Here is a 22,191-nt window from a genome sequence, read left to right on the forward strand (position 1 = left end):
TGAAATATTAACTTTTTGGGCGGAAATTTTCCAGGTCAGGTTTCTGCCTAAAGATGAATATTTCTTACAGAGAGTTTCAGATCTCCACAGCCATTCGCAAGTAATGAGTTTCCAGTGACTCATCTGAATGGGTATCCACTGATTTTGAAAAGAATCTATCAATTTCACTCTCATTGATACCCGTGGTATCATTGCAGCCTACACGCACTCACTGACTCAGGCTTTGCTTTTTTCTTACAGGCATCTGCACTGCACTAGGAATTACATTCACCTGAATCTCTTCACTTCTTTTATCCTACGTGCTGTATCTGTCTTCATTAAGGACTCTGTGGTGAAGTGGATGTACAAAACAGCTACGCCTGAGCACCAGTGGGAAGGACTCATCTCCTACCAGGTAGGGGCAGGAGTCATGCTGCTTCTGAGGTCAGTGGTCCATCAGCTGCATGAAACTCTGCAGTTTCACTTTCTACTGGGGTTTGTCCAAAATATTTTCTTCACTTCCACAGGGTTTTCCTTTGAATCCCTTGGCACACTTTATACAGTTCTAGTCATGCAATCCCAGTTTTGTTACCTATGAATAACTGCTACCCCATTTAAAAGAAAAGGAGTACTTGTGGCACCTTAGAGACTAACAAATTTATTTGAGCGTAAGCTTTCGTGAGCTACATTCGATGAAGTGAGCTGTAGCTCACGAAAGCTTACGCTCAAATAAATTTGTTAGTCTCTCAGGTGCCACAAGTACTCCTTTTCTTTTTGTGGATACAGACTAACACGGCTGCTACCCTGAAACCTGCTACCCCATTGTGTTTCTTGTCCTATTGGAGGTTTGTCCCCATGGGGCAAAGAAAACATCAAGAGAAGGGGTTTTTTTCCCCCTGCATGTTGGTAAATGCTTAATACCTCTCCCCCTCACTACACACTCGCCATTTCCAGTCATGACCACAAAATATTCTGACAGATGTTCCACTGCAACAGGTGATATTGTCCAGCCAATCAGGTGATCCAGTGAGCTGGTCATTCTTGGGGTACTTTATAGTCCTGCTAACTATGGTGATTTGATTTGAATGCAAGTCCAAATCTGGAAGGAGCTCTACAGTAACATGTCACTTAGTATTTAGTCTGAATATAGAAAGTATGCAAATATTCTGTGACGATGCTGAAACCAGAGAACTGCTTTCTCTCCCCCCTTGAGTGCTGGTATGTAAAATGTAACCAAGTTGTGGGAGACAGTTATTTGGAAATTTAAATGGGAGTAGATACTTATCTGCTGTGATTCTAGGTGATATGCAGGGGGTTAAAGTCACTGGAAAATGTAAAAATCAGGAAGGCTTTTTAATCTGTCTTTGAGCACTGTGATAGGAACCTTAGGCATTTTTCACCTTCCACTGAAAGGGGATCACCTGTTGTGACCAGATGGGTGCATCCCACATGATGATCAGTTTCTTGTAACATGCAGACTTCAGGGTGCATCAACAAGCTGATATAAAATCATAAATGTGAGGATTGGCAATGACCTCCTGGATTGTCAGTCAGTCCCTTCTGTCAAGCAGGGAGGGCTGAGTACTTCTGCATAGTGTGTAAACGGTGCTGTGTAGTTCAGATTTGTTTCATGATTTGATGGGCAAATGAATTAGTTAATTGTATTTGTTTAGATTCCTGATTGCTTGTAAAATTCAGAGAAATGGCCAGGAGGGTTTTGCAGTCAGATATGATGCATCAGGGCAATACTGCTCTGGTATCACACATCACTTGCCTTTGAAGAATTGGCAGCATTGTGGCATCAACTGTGTGTTCTGGAGTAGTGGAGTTCTTATCTGTAGAATACAGTATCTGTGGACCAGAAATTTTTCATTGGCTGATTTCAGTAACTGGAGACGATCTTGTAGCTACTCTTCTCTTCTCTTACCTTCTCCTCCTATACTGTACAGGCAAACTACCACTTAAGGTGTACACGGGGGAATATACAGAGCAGTAGATGTGTAAAGAAACAAGGGAAAATGTTCTTTTATACAGTTCTCTGCTGTGTTTTTGAAGTACAGTAGCTGATCCTTTGTTATCCCAATGGTTAGGTGTGATCTGTTTAGTCGAGATATTTTTTTGACTGGTAATAGGGGCGTACAGTTAATCCTGTTCTTCTGTTTGTGTTACTAGAACTTCTGTGGGGTTTTTTTTTGTCTCCCTTTTTCACCACCTCTGGTACATTCACTGACCTGTATTTTCTGCTCTCTCAGGAGTCACTCAGCTGCCGCCTGGTTTTTGTGATGATGCAATATTGTGTGGCTGCAAACTACTACTGGCTGTTGGTGGAAGGCATGTACCTGTACACACTGCTGGTCCTGTCGGTCTTTTCTGAACAGAGAATTTTTCGGCTTTATCTCTGCATTGGCTGGGGTAAGTCAGTCTCGTGTTTTCTTTCTCATATTATTTACAGGTTGCTGAGTGCACTTGCCTGCACAGTCACTGTGGTGACTACCCTATCTCATACTTTGGGACAGGTGAAATAGGAAAAGCTGTCTGTTTAAGCATGTTCTCTTCTGTAACTGTTGAATTCAAGTCCTGCTTCCCGTTCCTTTTCTGTTCTTAATATCTGACCCAATGCTTTTAAAATCCTTTATAGATATTATGCTATTTTAGTTTCTTGTATGAGAGCCTTTAGCTGAAAACAATGACTATGTATAAATCTCGTAAATGCATACATTAGGCTCCATGGGACATCTGTATAACTCCATAAACTCACCGAGACCCTGCAAAATATACTAACACCCACAAACTTCTGTAAACTGGATGACGGGCACACAGTGCTTTACCACTGTATGTTAGTTGCTTGATGTGAAAGACCTTTGGGCTATATAAGTGTAATAAAATGGAACAGGGCAATCCAAGAATAGCCCTCATATCAAGCATCTCACTTTACATAACAGCTGTTTGTCATCTGAAGACAGCAGCACCTACAGGAGGAAATGCTAGCCACTCCTGGGTGCAAATGAGTGTATTTCCTTGTACGTACAACGCAGGGTTATAGATTTTGATTGCATGAGCTATGTGGAATATTACTGGGGCTGCTAAATGAAGGTAATGATAGGTCAGCTCTACCGTATGGGCAGAACAATTGGTTATCTTCTGGAGAGCGATGGAATGTTCAGTGACTATTGTGCATGTGCGTGAGAGATTAGGGGTTGTGATGGGTTGGATAAGTTTCAGTCCCTTGAGTCCGAGCTGTCTGTAGTAGAAATGCTAAAGCTCTGAATCTTTCTCTCTCCAACTAAGCTTCTTTTTGTTAAACTAAATAGATTGAGCTCCTTTTGTCTGGCACTGGTAAGGCATGTTTTCTAATCCTTTAACCATTCTTGTGGCTCTTCTGTGAATCGTCTCCAATTTATCAACAGCTTTGATTGTATTACATAGGAACAAAGAACTGGAAGGGTTCTTCTGGGTTACTGAGTCCAGTCCATTCCTCTGCTATCACAAGCAGCCCCATCATGTACTCCTGTTCATAAATTTATCAAGCTCCATCTGAAAACTAATTAAGTTGTTTGCTCCCACAACTGCTGTTGAAAGACACTGTTCTTCCCCATTTTCTGCATTTGCCTTCTGTGAATATGCTAGCAAATATGTTTACTGGTAAAATTCATATAAATGATCCATTGCAAATTACTAACTCACCTGTATTGAATACGTAGTGAGATATGAATGGTGAAAGAGTTCTGATGTGTTAATGGGAATAAATAAATATGAGAATAACAAATCTCTGCTGGAATGTGCTAGCCAAAAAAGTGCTGCTGTAACCCTTTCTCTATCATCTTAGTGTGCATAGCAACAGCAGCTACATGCTGTGTAATCCATTATTAAAATCATACATAGCTCAGATCCTGTGAGCAGTCCTGCCCCTCATAAAACTTATAAGGCATCCAACTCACCAGGGAGCAAAACAGAACAGAAATAAAAACAAAATTATATTCCGCAAAATGCCAAAATTCCTGTATAAGAAATAGTGGAGAGGGGTGGTATTTTGTCCGAAAAAGTTCAGCCTCTGGTAAGAACAAAAGATGAAAATGATGAAGAAAAATGACACAGTCCTGTTTGTTCTCCCTCATCTTTCAAGTTTTACTACTGTCAAGAGTTTGTGAAAATGACTGGCAATGCCAGAGTCTGGCATGCAATGTCTAGGCATCATCCACACTTCCTGCCAGTACTGTTGACTCCTGACCTGCGAAGTCCCTTACTATTCCAACCCTGAGTACTTACACAAAACACTGCCAATGCACCTTCATTCTCAAATACAGCAGCCTCTACAACTCCTATCCTGGGAAGTGCCCTCAAAAGTGTTCATAACTCGTTCCTACATCAGACTTAATGATTGTGAATGTAACTACTGGCAAAATGAAGTAAGAATAGCTTTTCTTCCTGTCTCTCTGTCTTGCTCATTATTCTTTCTTCATGAATATGTAACCCTGGTTCAGATCTCTTTATGCCATGAATGCTCAGAAGGTCTTCTGAATAGACTGATTTTTCTCAATGTAATGTTCATGTTTGCTCCAACGAAACAAGATGCTCCTGTTCTAGGTGAAAGAGTTCTGTAGCTTGAAATAGTTTCAGTTGTTAAAAGATCACCCTAGCGACAGAAAGGAACTAGTGGATTGAAAAAGAAACAAAACACAGAAGTGATGATGTGTTCAGTTGCTAGTCCCTCATGTCATCCATCTAACAATGGGAAGTTATGGACATGGGTCATGGACAGGCAAAGGCCTTAAGGACAAAGATCTCAAAGGTTGCCATTATCTAGCAGTACAGTGCCCATTGCATATGATGAATCACACCTGATAAAGCTGGTTTTTACCAGAGCTGGCTGAATAATTGATTTGACTTCCACTAATTTGTTCACCACTTGCTATTGTTCAATGAATGTTTTTACATCAAATTTCGGTTTGTTATGAATATTTGTTTATTAACTACTTCTCCCTTTTCTTTTGTTATAATTGAGCCATTTGATTGGTCACAGAAGCCTCACGGTATTGTTTCTGCTTCCTGGTTGGATAACACTAATTTTTCTATGTGTGATCACATGTATATGGGTTTGAGCTTCTCCCAGACATCCACAGGAACAGAACCATTGGAGTGTTTATGAGCAACCACTGTATCCAACTTGCTGGTTTCGTTCCCCTGAATGTTTGCAAATACTCGTTTTTGCAGCATTTGCCCTGCTGTAATTGTTGTGCTTGGCAGGTGCTGTGCATGAAGTCACAGAACAAGTAAGAGCTAAATAGGCTAGGCCAAATTCATCCTCACGCATATGAAAATAAAGGAATTTACACCCTAGATAAATTTGACTGGCAATTTAGGGGCCAATCCTCAGCTAGTGTAAATGGTTGTAGTGAATCTGCCCCAGATTTTAGGCCTAAATGCTGAGCTTTGTTAAAATTTGTCATAAGGTGGGCAGCAGCAGCTAACACACACACGTTGTTCCCAGAGATGTACTGACATGAGTCAGCGAGGATGATTTGAAACCCATGCAATTTCTGGGTGATAATATAAAGAGGTGGTTGTTAAATCAAAACTACCATGTTCGTTTAGTTTCTGTTCAAAACCTGGGGGGGTGAAACTGCTTTTTTTTTTTTCACCCCATTTGGAAAGCGGTCTCATTGGGGTGTTTCTCTGTTGTGTCTCTTGGCAACATTAACATATAACAGGGAGTAAAATGCTAAATTACAAAATATTTTAAAAGAATTTTCCAAGTACATTTTAGCTAAAGATTAATAATTGACTATTATGTAGATGGATTATTATTGTTACTATTTCTATTTATTAGGATGTACTCCATTCACGTCAATGCACATTTGAGTTTATTTTTCTTTTGCAGTAGAAATAAATAATTGATTTTTAAAAATTCTGTTCAGTTCATTTTTATAAAAGAAATACCCATGTAGCAAAACTGGAAAAAATGTAAAAACCTTTCCTGAATGATCTAAGTAAATTAATGTAGGGCAAAATTTCACCCCGTTTCACAAATCAGGAGTCATTTATGTGAACATCAGTTTTATATTCACAGGATTCCACAAGCATCCCTGGATTTTTTGGTCAGGAATCTCCATTTTTTTTCTGGCTACATCCTTGTAGAAAATATTGGGGAAAGTGGAATATGTAGAGAGGGCAGTGTTATATTTTTGCTTGTTTCGAAGAATTATTATTATCTGGGTTACCTTAGCACCAAGGAGCCCCAGTCATGGACCAGAACATGGTGGTGCTGTACAAACACAAAACAAAAGACAGTCCTGACCCCAACGGGCTTACCGTCTGAGTTGTGCAAAAGGTTTTGTGATTTCATACAGGCACGCATGTAATGTATTGTGCATGCTATGTAAACCAAAGCCCACATCTTCCCTTGTTGCCAGCATTTGCAAAGCTGCTAGGAAAATTATACTGTATCCAGAACAGAAACAGTGGCAACAACAAAAGAGGCCATATTGGGCAAATGGCAGGGCAGGTAGATGAGTTACTCCCTTCAGTCTAGAGTAGCTAAGCAGAATATTGACTCAGAAGGAGTGGGCTCATTTGCAGTGGAAAAGAGAATGTTGTTGCTATTTATTTCTTATACTGCCCACAATGAGCTGAATGCTCCACAGATGTTGGAGCCCCAAAGCACTCTTGCTCCACAAGAGACAAAACAGACATGGAATGCAGGGGGAAAGGAACACCACATGTAAAGTGGTCATGGTGATGATAAGACATTGGTGTTTTTTGTTTCTTAAAATACATAGATTATTCCTAGTTACAGCATTTAAGGCAGCAAGGCATTGTTCTTTTAGTCTGAGTCTGAGAGAGCAGGCACTGAACCCAACTCACCCCAACTAACTATATCAGCACTGTATAAAATAGTCTAGTCTATGAGAACAGCAGATTACACTTCAACCCATCCATACGCCCACCAGCAGCTACTGGAACAGGGAACTTTTTACATTCTGAAGAGGAGGAAAATGATGATGTTTGAGCAACATCCCACAATTGCAGTGTGCAGGGAGAATGACACAACTGGGCAATGAGCTGCACTCAAGACTAACAGGAATATATTAATAAAAAGCCAGACCGATTCTCTGAGCTCCTACAGCAATTTTACACCCAGCTGTGCTCACAGCGGGAAGCTGCCAACCAGAAAAACTGACATCCCAAACCACCTCCAAGGAAGAAAGAGCTGTAGGAATGAAGCTATCAGTGTCTAAAGCCAGATTGCAAGGAAGATCCAGGAAGAACACTTTCTTTCAAAGTCTTGTATAGACTCGGTATAGCAATTAGATGTGTTCGTTCCATTAGCCATTTCCTTTTTAACTTGCTTCTTCAAGTAAAAGTCTTTGTTAGAACCAGGGATATCAAGAGCCTTACTAAAAAAACTGCAGCATTCTACACTAGTGGCCGCAAGCCCTGCAGTACATACCGCTGTTGCAAGCTGCTGCGTTTTGGACCATTCCTCTTGTTGCTTCAGACTTTCCAAACAGATATGGGGATTGAGACACATTGAAGTTTTGTGTGTGTCTAAATCCCCTGGTTGAGTTTGAAACTCTCAGCCACTGGTAGTTGTTTTTTCTCTACCCAGAGTAATTGGAAACTTTTGTATCAGAAGGGCCTTTGTTTTAGATTAAGGGCATGCCTACACTGACCAGGGATGGCCAGGGATGACGTGCTATGGCAGAACTGTGTGTGGAGCCCAGGAATAGAATAGCTGGGGTGGGTGGGAACGTCAGGCTGAAAGTGGATTGGTGGAAGTGTGCGTAAGAAACTTTCATAGCTTAAAGCGCTTAGCACAATGGCACCTGATCTATTACTGGGGTTCCTAGGCTACCTGGTAATATAAATAAATAACAATAATACTCAACCCCGTGCTATAAACCCCTGTTTCATGAGCACCAAATTGATGGAAACAGTTCAGAAAGAAAAATTAACTGTGTCAAATGTGGTTAAATTATGAGGTCTATTTTGGGAGAAAAACTTTTGTCTGTAGCAATGCAGATGTCAATGTAAAGTGTAACCATGAATCTAATAAAAGATACCATTGACCTTGTTATCTCCATTTTAATATAATTTGCTGTCATCTTATCCTGTGGTTGCCACTTAAAAAGTCATAACATTAGAGATACCATAGTTTTTCCTCTGAATTGAGAATAGATGGTTGGTAAATGTTGATTTGCTGTCATGGCATACTGTGATGCATATAATCTTAGAAATGTGTGGATAGAATTAAAGATCTGCAATTTTTAGATCCCTGATCCCAATGGATATGGCGGGGGGGAAGGAGAGGGAGAAAAAGATATGTTCCCTGTGTTAATACATTACCAAATCCTGAACTCACTTTGACATCTTTTCTTAGTCTAGCCAAACCACTGTACATACACCAAAATACATTATGGGTTTGTTTGACAAGGAAAACCTCTCCATTGGGTAGAGGTTTCTGAATCATGTGAAGTTATGGTTCCCTCCTATGAACATGCTCTCTTGGTACAGTACACAAAAGTTACCCTAGACTGAGTCTTAGAGCAAACCACGCATGCTTGGGGTGTGTCTAGACTAACATTCACAATCATGTAAATTAACTCAAGTTAATTAGCAATCAAGACCAGGATCACAAACTCTTGACCAGACAAAGCCTTTGTGATCTTTGAAAACTAAATCCTTTAGGAGATGCTGGAGACATTGCTGTTTTTTTGTGCTATAAATCACAAGAGAGACATTACTTCAGATTATACAGTCCATTGTAAACAGGATTTATGTGGATTAAGTAATGTCGTGGGGACATACCCTGACTAGATTCCTGACCAGGACGTTGGAACAAGAGACTCTATCCCTCATAGCCCCGCTACCCTGAGAGTCTGTCCCAGATTATATACTGAGCCTAGCACCTCCTGGAACAGAACTTTTGAAGTTTGGTCGGTGCTGCATGTATATTCACGCAGTACAGACTATATCAATTAAAACTCATAAATTTCCACAATGCTGTCAAATCTCAGGGCCTTGGATTAAAGTGCAGTGACATGAGACGTGACTGATGTAGCAGCGCAGGCACTGGATAGCAACTGGGAGGAGACGCCAGTCACCATGTTACCCTTAATTCATTTAGTACTTTCTAATCAGAATACTGAAGTTGTTCAGTAATGACAGGCTTTGTCTAGTTTGGCCCTTTTAAAATATATCACTAATAATTTGAATCTCACTGAATCAAAAAATCAAGTAATGCAATTAAATATGGAGAGATTGCTGATGTATCCAGGCTATGGAGAGCTCCACAAATCATAGCACTTATCTCTCTAAACCTCTGTTCCTTTCCCGAAATATATCGTGTTCATGTTTCATCTTGTAAATTTTATATTAGGGTGACTTTTAATCCAGCCTTAATTCCCTGCAAAGTCAAGAAGGGAAAAATTCAGTCTAATTTAATAGCTTCCATGAATCAAAGACTCATTTGGGATTGAAAGTGATCTGCAGTGGGTCGCCTAAGACACTTCCTAGGCGTCCTAGCACAACTGGGAGCTTGTCTAGCTGGCCCTGCAGTTCGGACGGTGTGAGTGTTAATTGCATCGTACACTAGGGTGCATCACTGTAACTCCCCGATGTGAATGCTGTGCGTGCAAACGAACAGGTACCTAGCTTACATTAATGCAGTCCTGTTTGAAGAGGACTACGTTAATGCAAACCAGGTATCTTGAGTTTGTGCCCGCAGCATCCATAAGGGGAAGTTACAGGACAACACTTCAGTGCACACTGTAATTCACCCCCCAGTTGTCTGGGAGGTGCTCTGTAGCCCAAACTGTGGGGCCACATAGACAGTTCTCACTAGCCCATTCTGATAGATGGCTGCGTGATCCGAGGATTGAATACCTCCAGTGATGGTGATTTGGCAACCTCCCCCTGACCGGCTCACTCCATTGTCCTTATGATTAGTTATAAAACGCTTCAGAAAGTTTCCTTGCTGTTGCTGCCTGTTACTTCTCATTCTGTCGTTACTGACGAGGGAGGATAACTGACCCTTTGTCTCTTTGTAACAGCCTGCTCTCCTGGGTGGCTGTGAAAGAATACAATACAACACAACTGAAAGTTATTACAGCATAATTCACATTGCAGATACTGTTTTGAGATTTCCAGACCACTGCAGATCATAACACTTTTATTACTTTCACACACCCCCCCCCACATCCCTTTAAATACACTCCATGGATTGTACACCACCTTACTTGGCACTAATGTGGGTAAAGAACCTGAAAGGGTGTGCAGGGAGGGACAGATTCACAGAGAAATTATGGAAATGTGACACCTTGGGACAATGTTTCATCCCGCTCTGTCTAATGAAACATTCCCCCCTTTGCATTGTTTCTGGACATTTCCAGCACTATCAGTTGACAGATGCACTTTTTAAGTGTAGATTTAAATGTGGGCGAACGTAATGCAAGTGAAGGATGTTGGATTGATGGACTTGAGTCTGAATAACAACAGAACTGCAAGCTTCCCCAACACAACACCTCCCACTCCTCCCTCACTGTGACCTAGCGGGAGCTCCCGAATTCGGTCTCCATGGCCCATTCAATGAAAGCTGCCAACAAGAGGTTCAATTAGTGCCAGTTTTGGAGGTGTTTTTTGTCACATGAACACCTATCCACTTGGAACTAGACTGATCCCCGTAACTCATTTTATATAGGCCACTAAAGGATGGTAACTTAGCAGCATTGTTGACCTGGAACCGTGTTTGGTAGGTACACTGGATGGGAGCTGCAACCCTGTCACTGGCTGGCTATGTTGCTCTTAGTCATATGATGTTTTAGTCCTTCTTGCTTTTCCTTGTTTCTGATTGTCAGTATCTATCTTGTCTCCTCTCTTCTCAGGTGTACCAATGCTGTTTGTTATCCCCTGGGGAATTGTCAAGTACCTTTATGAAGATGAGGGGTTGGTTCAGTTCTAATATCTAGCTGATATTTCATTTGTGGTGCGTGTGTGTTGGGGGGTCACTTTTGTTCGGTTTGATTGCTTTGGCAATGGCTGATGTGCTGAAATCCTATGTAGTTGCTTGTGTTGTGTATGATGCTCTTGCATAACATTTCTGAAAGGCACACAAGCTCATTCCTGGTCAGAATTTTCCATATGTCTAAGGTTATCTGTTCCTCTGCAGGTCAAAGAGAGGTACATTTGTATCTCTTTTTCAGCAGCTACCATATCTGTTATAGAGGTTGTCATACCTTATCAGACTATCTTTGATAGTCTGCCTCTGGCAGTAGCCTCTCCAGGATTCTTCAGAGGAAGACAAAAACCTCCCACCAGTGTTCTCTGTGTTATTCCTTCCTGACCCTTGTTGTGATCGTCTTATGCCTTGCAGCAGAGATCTGATTATCCATTCTTTTCTTAGCTTCCATTATTCAGTCCTTTATAAAATACAGCCATGTTCTCTGTCTGGCTGTCCTTGCATTGCAGAGGATTGCACAGGTTGACTGCATCGCATAAGGAAATGCTGTAGAACTTGAAATACTTGTTTTCTGTTAACTTTCACCATAGTGAAAAATCAGTGGCATCATTTAATCTTACCAAAGATTATTTCTAGCAACAGGCTAGTAGCAGCTTTCCTCTAATAGGGACTGGCTGGGAGCATGGAAATAATGTAATGCATGGCCAACATCCTTTGCGCTGATAAACAATTCTACGTTATTTATTTTTTATTCTGTTTACCACCCATTGGGCCCTGTTGCCACTCAGCGTACACACCCTGCTGGCACCTTCCTAGAAAACCCTGTTTAAACACAGTCCTTTGCTAGAGAGGTACCAATATGGTGTGAAAATTCACTGTAGTTGGGCCCAACATTGTATCAACTCTCCCCTTGACAGAGTAATCAAAGGATGGGATATCAGGAATCAGTTTTTATTTGTCTTTCATAATACAAAATGGTTTGCTCAAGTCTTCTTCTTTCCAGGCTAAAATAATCCTATGGTTTTCTGACTGTTCTGTCCAGGTCTGTCTCAACTATATTCTGTAATAAGTAAGACCTTGGCTTATCTGTTGCAAGTTTTGTCCAGATGATCGCTATAGCTTTAAAGAACTTGAACAGTCAGCGCTCCACAGGCCTATCTTTCCGTTGGTGTGGAAAATGTATTCAAAATGCTCTCCCTCAGCCTTCTGCATTATGCAATGCTCAGAGCTGACTTATGATTTCTATTAAAGAAAACTGTTTCTTGCTGCCTTCAGCAGACCCTAAAAGGGGCAATTTTGCATCTTATTAGGTTTTCTAAATCTTGTATAAATATTTGTAAAATACTGTAATAAATCACCTTGTGCAGCTTCCTCTCTGAAGGGCAAGATTTCTATGCCTCGGGCCTCGGGATGGCATTTGTTAGTGCGTCTAGGGATATCTTTCATGCCATTTGCCATAGTGCTGCCGCTGTGGATGTGCAGAAGGCTGTAAATTTCATTTGTGACTCAACTATCTCCCCAGTTATGAGGCATAACTAGAAATAAATAAGGTCAGGGCTACAATGGCTCAATGTTCTAGGCAATCCTGAGAATGTAACCACTCAGAATCAAGGATTGTAGCCTGCAAGGACAGGTTGTCTACTTGCAAACTGTCTCCTTCCTGCCTGACCAGGATTGCCACAATTGTGGCTTCAACTGTGAAGTTCCCCTAAAAACTGCCATTCATTAAAAAGAATTGATGTATTACAAGAAGACCTTTTCAGCTCCCCTGTTTTTTAAAATCTCTCTCTCCATTTTTGTCGGTCCAATTATATATGGGTGGAAGTGAAGACAGATTGTTTCTTAATTATAGGAATGCACCCACAAGTCTGGTACTAACATTCATCCCCCACACTCACGTCTGCATCATCAGTTAATTGCAGATGCAAAATGCAGGGACTGGTTTGCAGCTTTTTTTTAAAATCAGACTGTTCAGTTGCACCAAACCAAGACAGAAGTGCACTGAAGATGATTTTTTTTAAAGGAATACAAACTTGGGATGAAAAAGCAGAGTTTTTACAGCGGTATTTGGTTAGTTGGATAACTTCCCCACTAAGGACCGAATGCTGGGAATTGCTAAACATGGTCTGAGAGGCAGTGAGCATACTCAGTTGCCAGTGAATAGATCCAGGTCACAATAGATGGTGATGTTTCTATTACTGTAACAACTCCAGAAAGTACAAATAGACAAGAAATCACGTACCGATGTCAGTTTTATTTTTTGGACACTTTAATTGTGCTGGTACACTAATTGCATTGTAATGGTGTTGTATAAATTTAAAAATAGTTAAAGCTGATCTGTGCTGTGGAAACCAATTAATGCATGTATAAATGTAGCAGAGCTAATGTAAAGAACCATTTCTCAGTCTTTGTCATCACTAGGAACTTTAAAAATTGTCTCTGTTTCTACTGCAGCTACTCAGAGAAATTAAAACTGCTTCTAGTCATGTCTCAGAAGTATCCACATAAAATTAATTTTAAAGGCTACATGAAGTTGGTTCCCAGTCACTCATGCCAGTGAAGTGGTTCTCCTGTTAACACCGTATTTTCATCTGTTGGGTTTGATAAGGACTGGTGCCTTTGAATAATGTTGAATGGTTTGATAGGAGATTAATAAAGTTATTAATTCCAGTTTATGCAAATGTTAGGAATCCTGCATGCTACTTGCTCATAACTTTTTCTTTAAAATTTCTTTGGGACTGAAACCTACATATATATTGAAAGAACTGGATATGCCCTTTTTCCTGATCTCCGTTAAATAGCCCAGGTTGGAGTGAGTGAACAGGTGCTTTTAAAATATAGATGCTTAATCTTAACACTGAGTGGGGGGGAAGTGAGAGAGAGGCTGGAAATCTGACCAACGCAATGCAGTTCCCTTCTATAGCAGCAATTCTCAAACTTTAGCAACCCGAAGGCCCACATTTTTATTTAAATTTTTTCAGGGACCCCCAAGTCCCGCACCTATGCTCAGCCCCAGGCCCCGCCCCCACTCCATCCCTTCCGCCAAGGCCCCACCCTCACTCCATCCCCCCTCTCTCCGTCACTTTCTCTCACCCACCCTCACTTACTTTCACCAGCCTGGGGCAGGGGGTTGGGTGAGGGACAGGATGTGGGCTCTGGGAGGGAGTTTGGGTAAGGGATGGGATGTGCGGTGCGGGCTCTAGGAGGGAGTTTGGGTGTGAGCTCTGGGCAGGGGGTTGGGGTGTGGGTTCTGGCTGGGTGGCGCTTACCTTGGGCAGCTTCCGAAAGCCACCAGCACATCTATCTGGCAGCGGTTCCTAGGCGGGGGGGTTCAAGGGGTTTCCGCACACTGCCCCTGCCCACAGGCACCGCTCCTGCAGCTCCCATTGGCTGCTATTCCTGGCCAGTGGGAGCTGTGGAGTTGGCACTTGGGGTGCAGGCAGTGCACAGAGACACCCCCCCCCCAAAAGAGCTGCAGGGATGTGCCGGTCTCTTCTGGGAGCCACGCAGAGCTAGGGCAGGCAGGAAGCCTGCCTTAGCCCTGCTGTGCCATTGGACTTTTAGTGCCTAAAATCTCTGTTTGGCTTCAGTAGCCTCTGGGAGATAGAGGGAGGAGGAGAAGGAGTTGAGGGAGGGAGAGGAGTTGATCAGCAGAGCCTGTGGATCCCAGTTTGAGAAATGCTGTTCTATAGGATATTCATAAACAGCCAAGTAACAAGATTTGACTTCGGCACTTATAAGATTTAATAAAAAAAAGTTGAATAGAAAGATTAGGGTAGCTACCATGTGGGCAAAATATTTGATTTTTTTTTTTTAACGAATTCTTGCTCAGCCAGATGTCATATTTGGACCGTTGATTCAATTCTGTAAATCTTCACAATGATAGAAAATTATGTAGGGGGATTAGTCATCAGATTGCAAGAGAGACAGGCTAACAGCATCCAGTTGGGTGCTGTAATTTAGAATGAGGCATTCAAATGTTTCTAAAAACCACAAGTAGCAGCATCTGTTTCCATGTCAGCATGATGTGCTTTTCTGGTATCTAGTTCTCATCATCTGCATTGCCGAGACGCGTGATGAGAGAGGAGAGACTTCATGCATAGTCTTAGCTTTTTGTTTTGTGTTTCACCTCTCTGCTGCCTCCCCAGTTGCTGGACCAGAAACCAAAACATGAATTACTGGCTGATCATCAGACTGCCCATTCTAATCGCCATTGGGGTGAGTGACCAGGAGCAAATACAGGGATTCAGCATACATGTAATGAGACAGATGGAGAGACCAGAGCAGTCAATGCTGGAGAATATACTTTTGCTTAACAAAGCTATCATACAGCAGCTCTGCTCTTCACATGTAATAATGGGGAGAAAACTACAAGGAGAGTTTGGGAGCCAAAGCTGAGAGATTGCATGGTGGATGAATTAATGGTAGAGACAGAATGTGAGAGTCCGTATGAAAGATGTAATGGTGATGGCCACTGTCCTATAGGAAAACTGGGGAGTTCCTGGTCCTCACTTGAGTTCAGAAACATGATCATGTGAAATCAATTCTGTTTCTGGCAGAAAAAACAATGCCAGACACCTGGCTACATGCTACAAATTCCATGGTATTTTAAAAAAATGCTAGATTCCTGAGTCACAGAATTGTGGAGACCACAGGGCACCAATTGGGATGAATAGGACCATTTATACTACTCAGAACTCCTGATTCCAGTTGTCTGCAGACTCAGGCAGGCATCACCTCTTTGATTTATGCTCAATTTACCTATTAAAGGTGAACTATCCAATCGTAAAAGCTAGAAACAGATTCTGGAGCATGATTCTGTGGCAAGAGCTGAATTCCATAGCAAATTCTGCAGCTGCAGAAACGTGGAATACACAGGGCCCTGTCTATAGATACCTTGACACAATATATGTTCATCCATATGTTTTGTCTTGCAAATATACTTCCTGATGATTATATCAGCTACTTCTTTCTTTTCTCCAGGTGAATTTCCTGATCTTTATCAGAGTTATATGCATCATCATTTCCAAGCTGCAAGCAAATCTGATGTGCAAAACTGATACAAAATGCAGGTAAGTTATTTGGTGAGCTAGCACTTGCTGTGCCCTTTGAAAAGGGAGACACAAGCAGGAGTGGTGTGCCATAGGAGATTAAAGATTTCAGGCACTGGGTGGTATGTAGGAGGCATTGCACATAACTATGATAGTCCAGAACAACTGACCACAGATGAAGCCCGCTGGTGGGTACAGAGCTTATGGTAAACCTGCCCTATCAATGCCTTTGTTGTACCTGTTCTATGGATTAAATGGAGGTCTTGGTCTTCTGGGGCTGTCAATCCAGAATTTACCATGAGCACTGAAACAAAAAATCCATTAGGCAATTATTTTTAAGAAACAGGGAGAAAAACACTGTTGTCCTTGTTTCCATCACTGCTCTTACTTCCCATCTCCACTAGTTACTGTGCTCTCTTATCATGACCTATGTGTCCTAAGTTTTCTGAGCATATTTGTGTGACTCTTTGTCTGGTACAGTATGTGAGGCTTACTGCATGAGTTTAATTTTTACCTTGCAGACTTCTTTGCATGTGGACTGTTCGTGGCTCACCTAGACAGCTGTTCACACCACCAACATTCATGGGCATATTCTTCATCCCTTGATTTCTCTGTCTTTGGGGCTTTAAGATCCTTCCCCCAGATGAATCTTGGTCGACACACAAAGTTGTCCCACCTAATGCTGTGCATATTGTGACACTGCATTGGTGCATGACAGCTTGGGTCATCACAATACCCTGTGACCCACTGTCGTCATGTTTTGGTGGAACAGTATGATGCCTTGATTCAAGGGCCCAAAACAAGGACCCACTAGTCTGGATTTGCTCTGGTATGTCACAGACACCTTAACGTAAGACCCTCACCTCCACTTACAGAGGACTCTCTCTAAATGTTGACATGATGGATAGCTAAGTCTAGGACCAAGGGAACATTAAAACCTTGCCATTGTTAATCACATTTTGTTCTGTCATAACAAATTCACCATAGCAATCGCTAATCTCTGCCTGTCTTTGCACATGAAATAATGGCTGTCTAATGGGTATTTGGTGCTCAGCATGGGAGAAGGGGGCTCCTTTTGGAGGGTTGAGAGAGATAAGATGGACGTGGGTCCACTTTATCTCTCGCTATCACAACCTCTGTGACCCTCATGATAGGGAGGTTTATGAATCTTGAACTTTGATACAGTGGAGCCCTCTCTGAGTGGTGATTGGTTTTGTGGCAACACACCCCAAAAAGCTTCACTATAAGCAGAGTTTCACTCTAACAGGATTCAGAGTAACAGCCGTGTTAGTCTGTATTCGCAAAAAGAAAAGGAGTACTTGTGGCACCTTAGAGACTAACCAATTTATTTGAGCATGAGCTTTCGTGAGCTACAGCTCTCTAAGGTGCCACAAGTACTCCTTTTCTTTTTACTCTAACAGGAGAAGACTTGCCTGGCAAAAGATCCTCTCCTTTTCACCCAGGAATACTGAAGTCCTGTAGCCTATCCCTGCAGCTCGAAGGGCATTGACAGTTGTTAGGTGGGAGCCCTGAAAAGTTCCATCTTCACTCCAAGAGCCTAGAAAGATCAGGCTGGCTCCTGTGATGAGAACAAAACTGGAGGCCAGGGATTCCTCTCCACTCTTCTCCAAGAAGTTAGTGGTAACTTCTCCTTTCTGATGTTTCCTGAGGAGGTGGGGAGGGAGTGAAAGGCATTGATGCAGTTCGAAAGGTCTCAAGCTTTTGCTGTGTTCTTTATAGCTGTTGTTTGGTAGTTAAATACACCAATGCTAGGTGCCCTAGAAATGCACTGGATTAGATTCAAGAGTATTTGGAAAGCAATTGAGCCGATCTGTGCTGGTGTCAGGCAGGATACGTTCTCCTTATCCCTCTCAGTACTTTCTCTCTTGTTGATGGAGATCTTGATGGCACCAAATCCCTTTTCCTGTGTGGAGGAGCTGAGGTTGTTGGGAAACTTCTTGCCTGCCTCAGAGAATTTTATCTTGGGAGACTGGCCCTTTATTCCCCACAAGGGTATTTCTCCCACTTTTGCAAGACCTTCTGAGTAGAGCCATGTTGGGACTCCCTTCTGAACCCATTAGCACTGTTGATATGCCAATCAGAGGGGCTCTGCACAGCCACACGAGGTGCCTCTCCCTTTCCCCCATGAGTGTCCCCAGAGCAAGTTGAGCTTCTGCTATATGAGGAAGCAAGAGGCTGACCCTGGCTTCCTCAGGTGGCAGTGGAGAGCACTAATTGCAAGGCAAGTGTGGCTGCTAGATTTCCTTTTTAAACCACCCTCTCAGCCACTCCATGGAATCCCCTGCCTAGGTCCATTGGTGATCCTGCATCTCCCACTTGCCTGTAAGTGCACACTGATGTAAATAGCTGCTTTGGTTCTCCATCTCTCTGCTTGCATATCACTTTGAAACACAGCATCTAGGGTGCCAAGCTAATCAAGAGCCTGCATTCAGTAGACTTTGAGAGCCTTGAGACTCCATTGGAGCCTCTGCTTCCCATTTACTGGAGGAACAGCTTGCATCTTGTCTGCAAATGACAACTCCTCACAAGATGCTGATAACATGTTAGCAGGTTCTCTGGCCCCAGGCAGCCTAGGAATTCCCATCTTAGGGATCTGGCATCTTTCATTACCAGGTTGTGTTGCTCAGTGCCTTACTCCTCTCATCAGTGTTAAGAACCTTTGTTTTGGGAAGCATTCTTCTCCTCCTGTGTATTCATATCTCTGCTCATTGCTCTTGCACTGGGTTTTGCCCTCACTACCCAGGTCCCTGGTCTTTGGAGCTTGCCTTGAAAACATCAGCAATCATTCCCTTTTACTTTACGTTCACGTCTCTCATTTGACAAAGCTCAGTGACTTACAGTTATAGTGCTTTGAAGATGTAATGTGCTATGTAAGTGCTAAGGAATACTCAATAATCCTTTGGCCTTTGCTGGCGCTTTCAGTCCAGTGATCTCGAAGCACTGTACAGTCAGCACTCCTCTTTATACAGTAATTTATAGTATATTTACTATACTATAAATATACTATACTATATTACTTTATACAGTAATTTATAGTATATAGAATTTATAGTATTCTGCATGCCTACAGTGCCTTTGAGCCAGCAATCTGAATGTGCTTTGCAAACATTGAATTAATCCTCACAACCCCATATTGTCGTGTGGAAACATCATCCCCCTGCTGTCCATGGGGGAAACTCCAGACACACTGTGGTAAAATAACTTGCCTGAGGTCACCCGATGACTCCGTGAGTCAGAAACAGACTAAGGAGTCCTAACTTCCAGATTTCTGTGCTAAATCAGTAGCGGCTATACTGCCTGCTATGACTTCCCTTTCTTTATTACTTTAGATTGGCCAAGTCTACATTGACTCTGATCCCGCTGCTGGGGACCCATGAGGTCATCTTTGCCTTTGTTACTGATGAGCACGCCAGAGGAACGCTACGCTTTGTGAAGCTCTTTTGTGAACTGTCCTTCAACTCCTTCCAGGTAACACCCAGGAAACACACATTCAGCCCAGTTTGTATGTTCAATGCTGCTGGAAACCAGTTTGTCTTTCATGGCAGGTACCCTAAATTTCTTTCCTAATTCAGCTCTTGATGTTAGAGGATTATGAACCTAGGAAAAGTAGGGTAGCCAGAGTGCTAAAATCAGGTGGCCAGTCCTGGTCCTGGCATGCCACACACTCTCCTTTTTAGTGCTTCCTAGATCTCCAGCAGTGATCTGGCCCTTATATCTGCATGTTAATTTCTGTTTTATGTGCAAAACCTAAAAACAAAAATTGTCCATGGTCTCCTGGGAAACTATAATGGTGTCACCCAGGGCAAATTATATGGCTTCTACGATGCTTTTTTGGAAATCTGACCCTTGAAAGGCACATCTGTAGGACTATAACTGTGCATGTGGGGAGGTAGTTAAGGAGTATGGATAGAAAGGATATGGGGGATTCTGTAATGATTCTTTTTCAGCTGTTGTCTCACGTGACCTCTTTTATAGGAATTTCCCCATTTGTGGTGGGTGACCATTATTCTTCTAAACTTCCCACAGGCATTTCAGCCTGCATTTCAATGTCCCCATGAATTGCTGATGTATGGAGTAATTATAGGCCATGGTCAGGGAAAGGGGAGAATTTTAAGGCGCAAGGGTTGGCGGAACCTAAAAACGTTTGTGTCCTGTGGGAGCTGTTTGGGGTCATGTCATCAAGATTTTTCTCAGCAGAGAGGAATAAACTCTCATCCACTTTTCTGTTTCTTCCTCTAACTATGGAGCATTCCATGTTGGAATGAGATTCTCCTCCCCCTGCAGGTTTGACTAGCAAAACTTGGAGCATTTCTGTGGGCTGTTTTTCTGACTGTTGTTCTGTTGTCTTGGTGGATTTCAGGGACTCATGGTGGCAATTCTCTACTGCTTCATCAACAACGAGGTAAGAGAGACACCAAAGCAGCTCCAGCTTGCCATATCACCATCCACTGCAGAAAAAGAAATCGAAAATGGTCTCGAACTATTAATTGTATCAGTTCAGGTTTGTTCTAGGGTTTCTGCATACAGTAATGACCCACTGGAGGAAATTAGAGGATGATTTCTCATCACACAGACTATGGGAAAGGATTCAGGGTTAGCTGCAGGCAGAGTCCTGCGAGTTTCTTTGATCCAACCTTTTCATAGATTCCAAGACCAAAAGGGACCACTGTGATCATCTAGTCTGAACCTCTGTATAACACAGGCCATAGAACTTCTCCTAAAACAATTCCCAGAGCAGATCTTTTAAAAAAACATCCAGTCTTGGTTTAAAAATTGTCAGTGATGGTGAATCCACCACGACCATTGGTAAATTGTTCCAGTGGTTAATTTCTGTCACTGTTAAAAATGTATGCCTTATTTCCAATCTGAATTTGTCTAGCTTCAACTGCTAGCCATTCGACTGTGTTGTACTTGTCTCTGCTCAGTTGAAGAGCCCATTGTTAAATATTTGTTTCCCATGTAGTTACTTAAAGACTATAATCAAGTCATCCCTAAACCTTCTCTTTGTTAAGCTACATAGATTGAGCTCCTTGAATCTATAACTATGGAGAACATTTTCTAATACTTTAATCATTCTTGTGGCTCTTCTCGGAATTCATCAGTATCTTTCTTGAAGTTGTGGACACCAGAACTGAATGCAGGATTCCAGCAGTGGTTGCACCAGTGCCAAATATAACCTGTCTACACCTACTTGAGATTCCTTTTTACGCATTCAAGGATCACATTAGCCCGTTTGACCAATGTCACACTGGGGAGCTCATGGTTAGCTGATTATCTGCCATGACCCCCAAACCTTTTTCAGTCACTGCTTCCCTGGATAGTGTCTCCCATCCTGTAAGTATGATCTACATTCTTTGTTCCTAGATGTGTAGTTTTACATTTAGACATATTAAAATGCACATTGTTTGCTTGCACCCAGCTCACCAAGCAATCCAGATTGCTCTGCGTCTGTGACCTGTCCTCTTCATTATTTGCAGCTTTCCCAATTTTTGTGTCATCTGCAAACTTTAGCAGTGATGATTTTTGTTTTCCTCAACATTATTGAGAAAAATGTTAAATAGCGTAGGGCCAAGAACAAATTCCTGCAGGATCCCCTAGAAATACAACTATTCAATGGTCATTCACCTTTTACAATGACATTTTGAAACTTATCAGTTAGCCTATTTTTAATCCATTTAATATGTGGCTTGTTAACTTTATATCGTTCTAGTTTTTTAATCCAAATGTCTTGTGGCACCAAGTCATACACTTTACAGAAGTCTTGATATATTACATTGACACTGTTACTTTTATCAATCATATATTTTTTGATAACATTACAGGTGCTGTTTGATGTGATCTCTTTTTTCCATAACCCCATGTTGCTTGGCATTAATTGTATTACTGTCCTTAATTTTTTATTAATTGAGTCTCATATCAGCGGCCCCGTTATCTTGCCCAGGATCAATGTCAGTCCGACAGGCCTATAATTATCTGGAACGTCCTGTTTACCCTTTTTAAATATTGGCACATGAGCTTTCTTCCAGTCTTCTGGAACCCAGTGTTCCAAAACTTATTGAAAGTCAGCATTAATGGTCCAGCATGCTCCTCGGACAGCTCTTTTAAAACTCTTGGATGTAGTTATCTACACCTGTTGATTTTTAAATATCTAACTTTAGTAGCTGCTGTTTAACATCCTCCTGAGCT

The 22,191-nt window shown here is 42.0% G+C and overlaps 1 protein-coding gene across 1 annotated transcript in view; it reads left to right on the top strand.

The window, feature by feature from the left end:
* The window catches only part of GLP1R (glucagon like peptide 1 receptor), an 82,551-nt gene that overhangs the window by 57,511 nt on the left and 2,849 nt on the right, over positions 1-22,191 (top strand). The window contains exons 8-14 of the mRNA XM_077812185.1: positions 153-394; positions 2,232-2,391; positions 10,860-10,920; positions 15,082-15,151; positions 15,917-16,005; positions 19,335-19,473; positions 20,366-20,407. Coding sequence (XP_077668311.1) covers positions 153-394; positions 2,232-2,391; positions 10,860-10,920; positions 15,082-15,151; positions 15,917-16,005; positions 19,335-19,473; positions 20,366-20,407 — 803 coding nt within the window. The remainder of the gene's footprint in view (positions 1-152; positions 395-2,231; positions 2,392-10,859; positions 10,921-15,081; positions 15,152-15,916; positions 16,006-19,334; positions 19,474-20,365; positions 20,408-22,191) is intronic.

The sequence above is a fragment of the Eretmochelys imbricata genome, chromosome 3 (genome assembly GCF_965152235.1).
Source record: "Eretmochelys imbricata isolate rEreImb1 chromosome 3, rEreImb1.hap1, whole genome shotgun sequence".
Taxonomy (NCBI): Eukaryota; Metazoa; Chordata; order Testudines; family Cheloniidae; genus Eretmochelys; species Eretmochelys imbricata.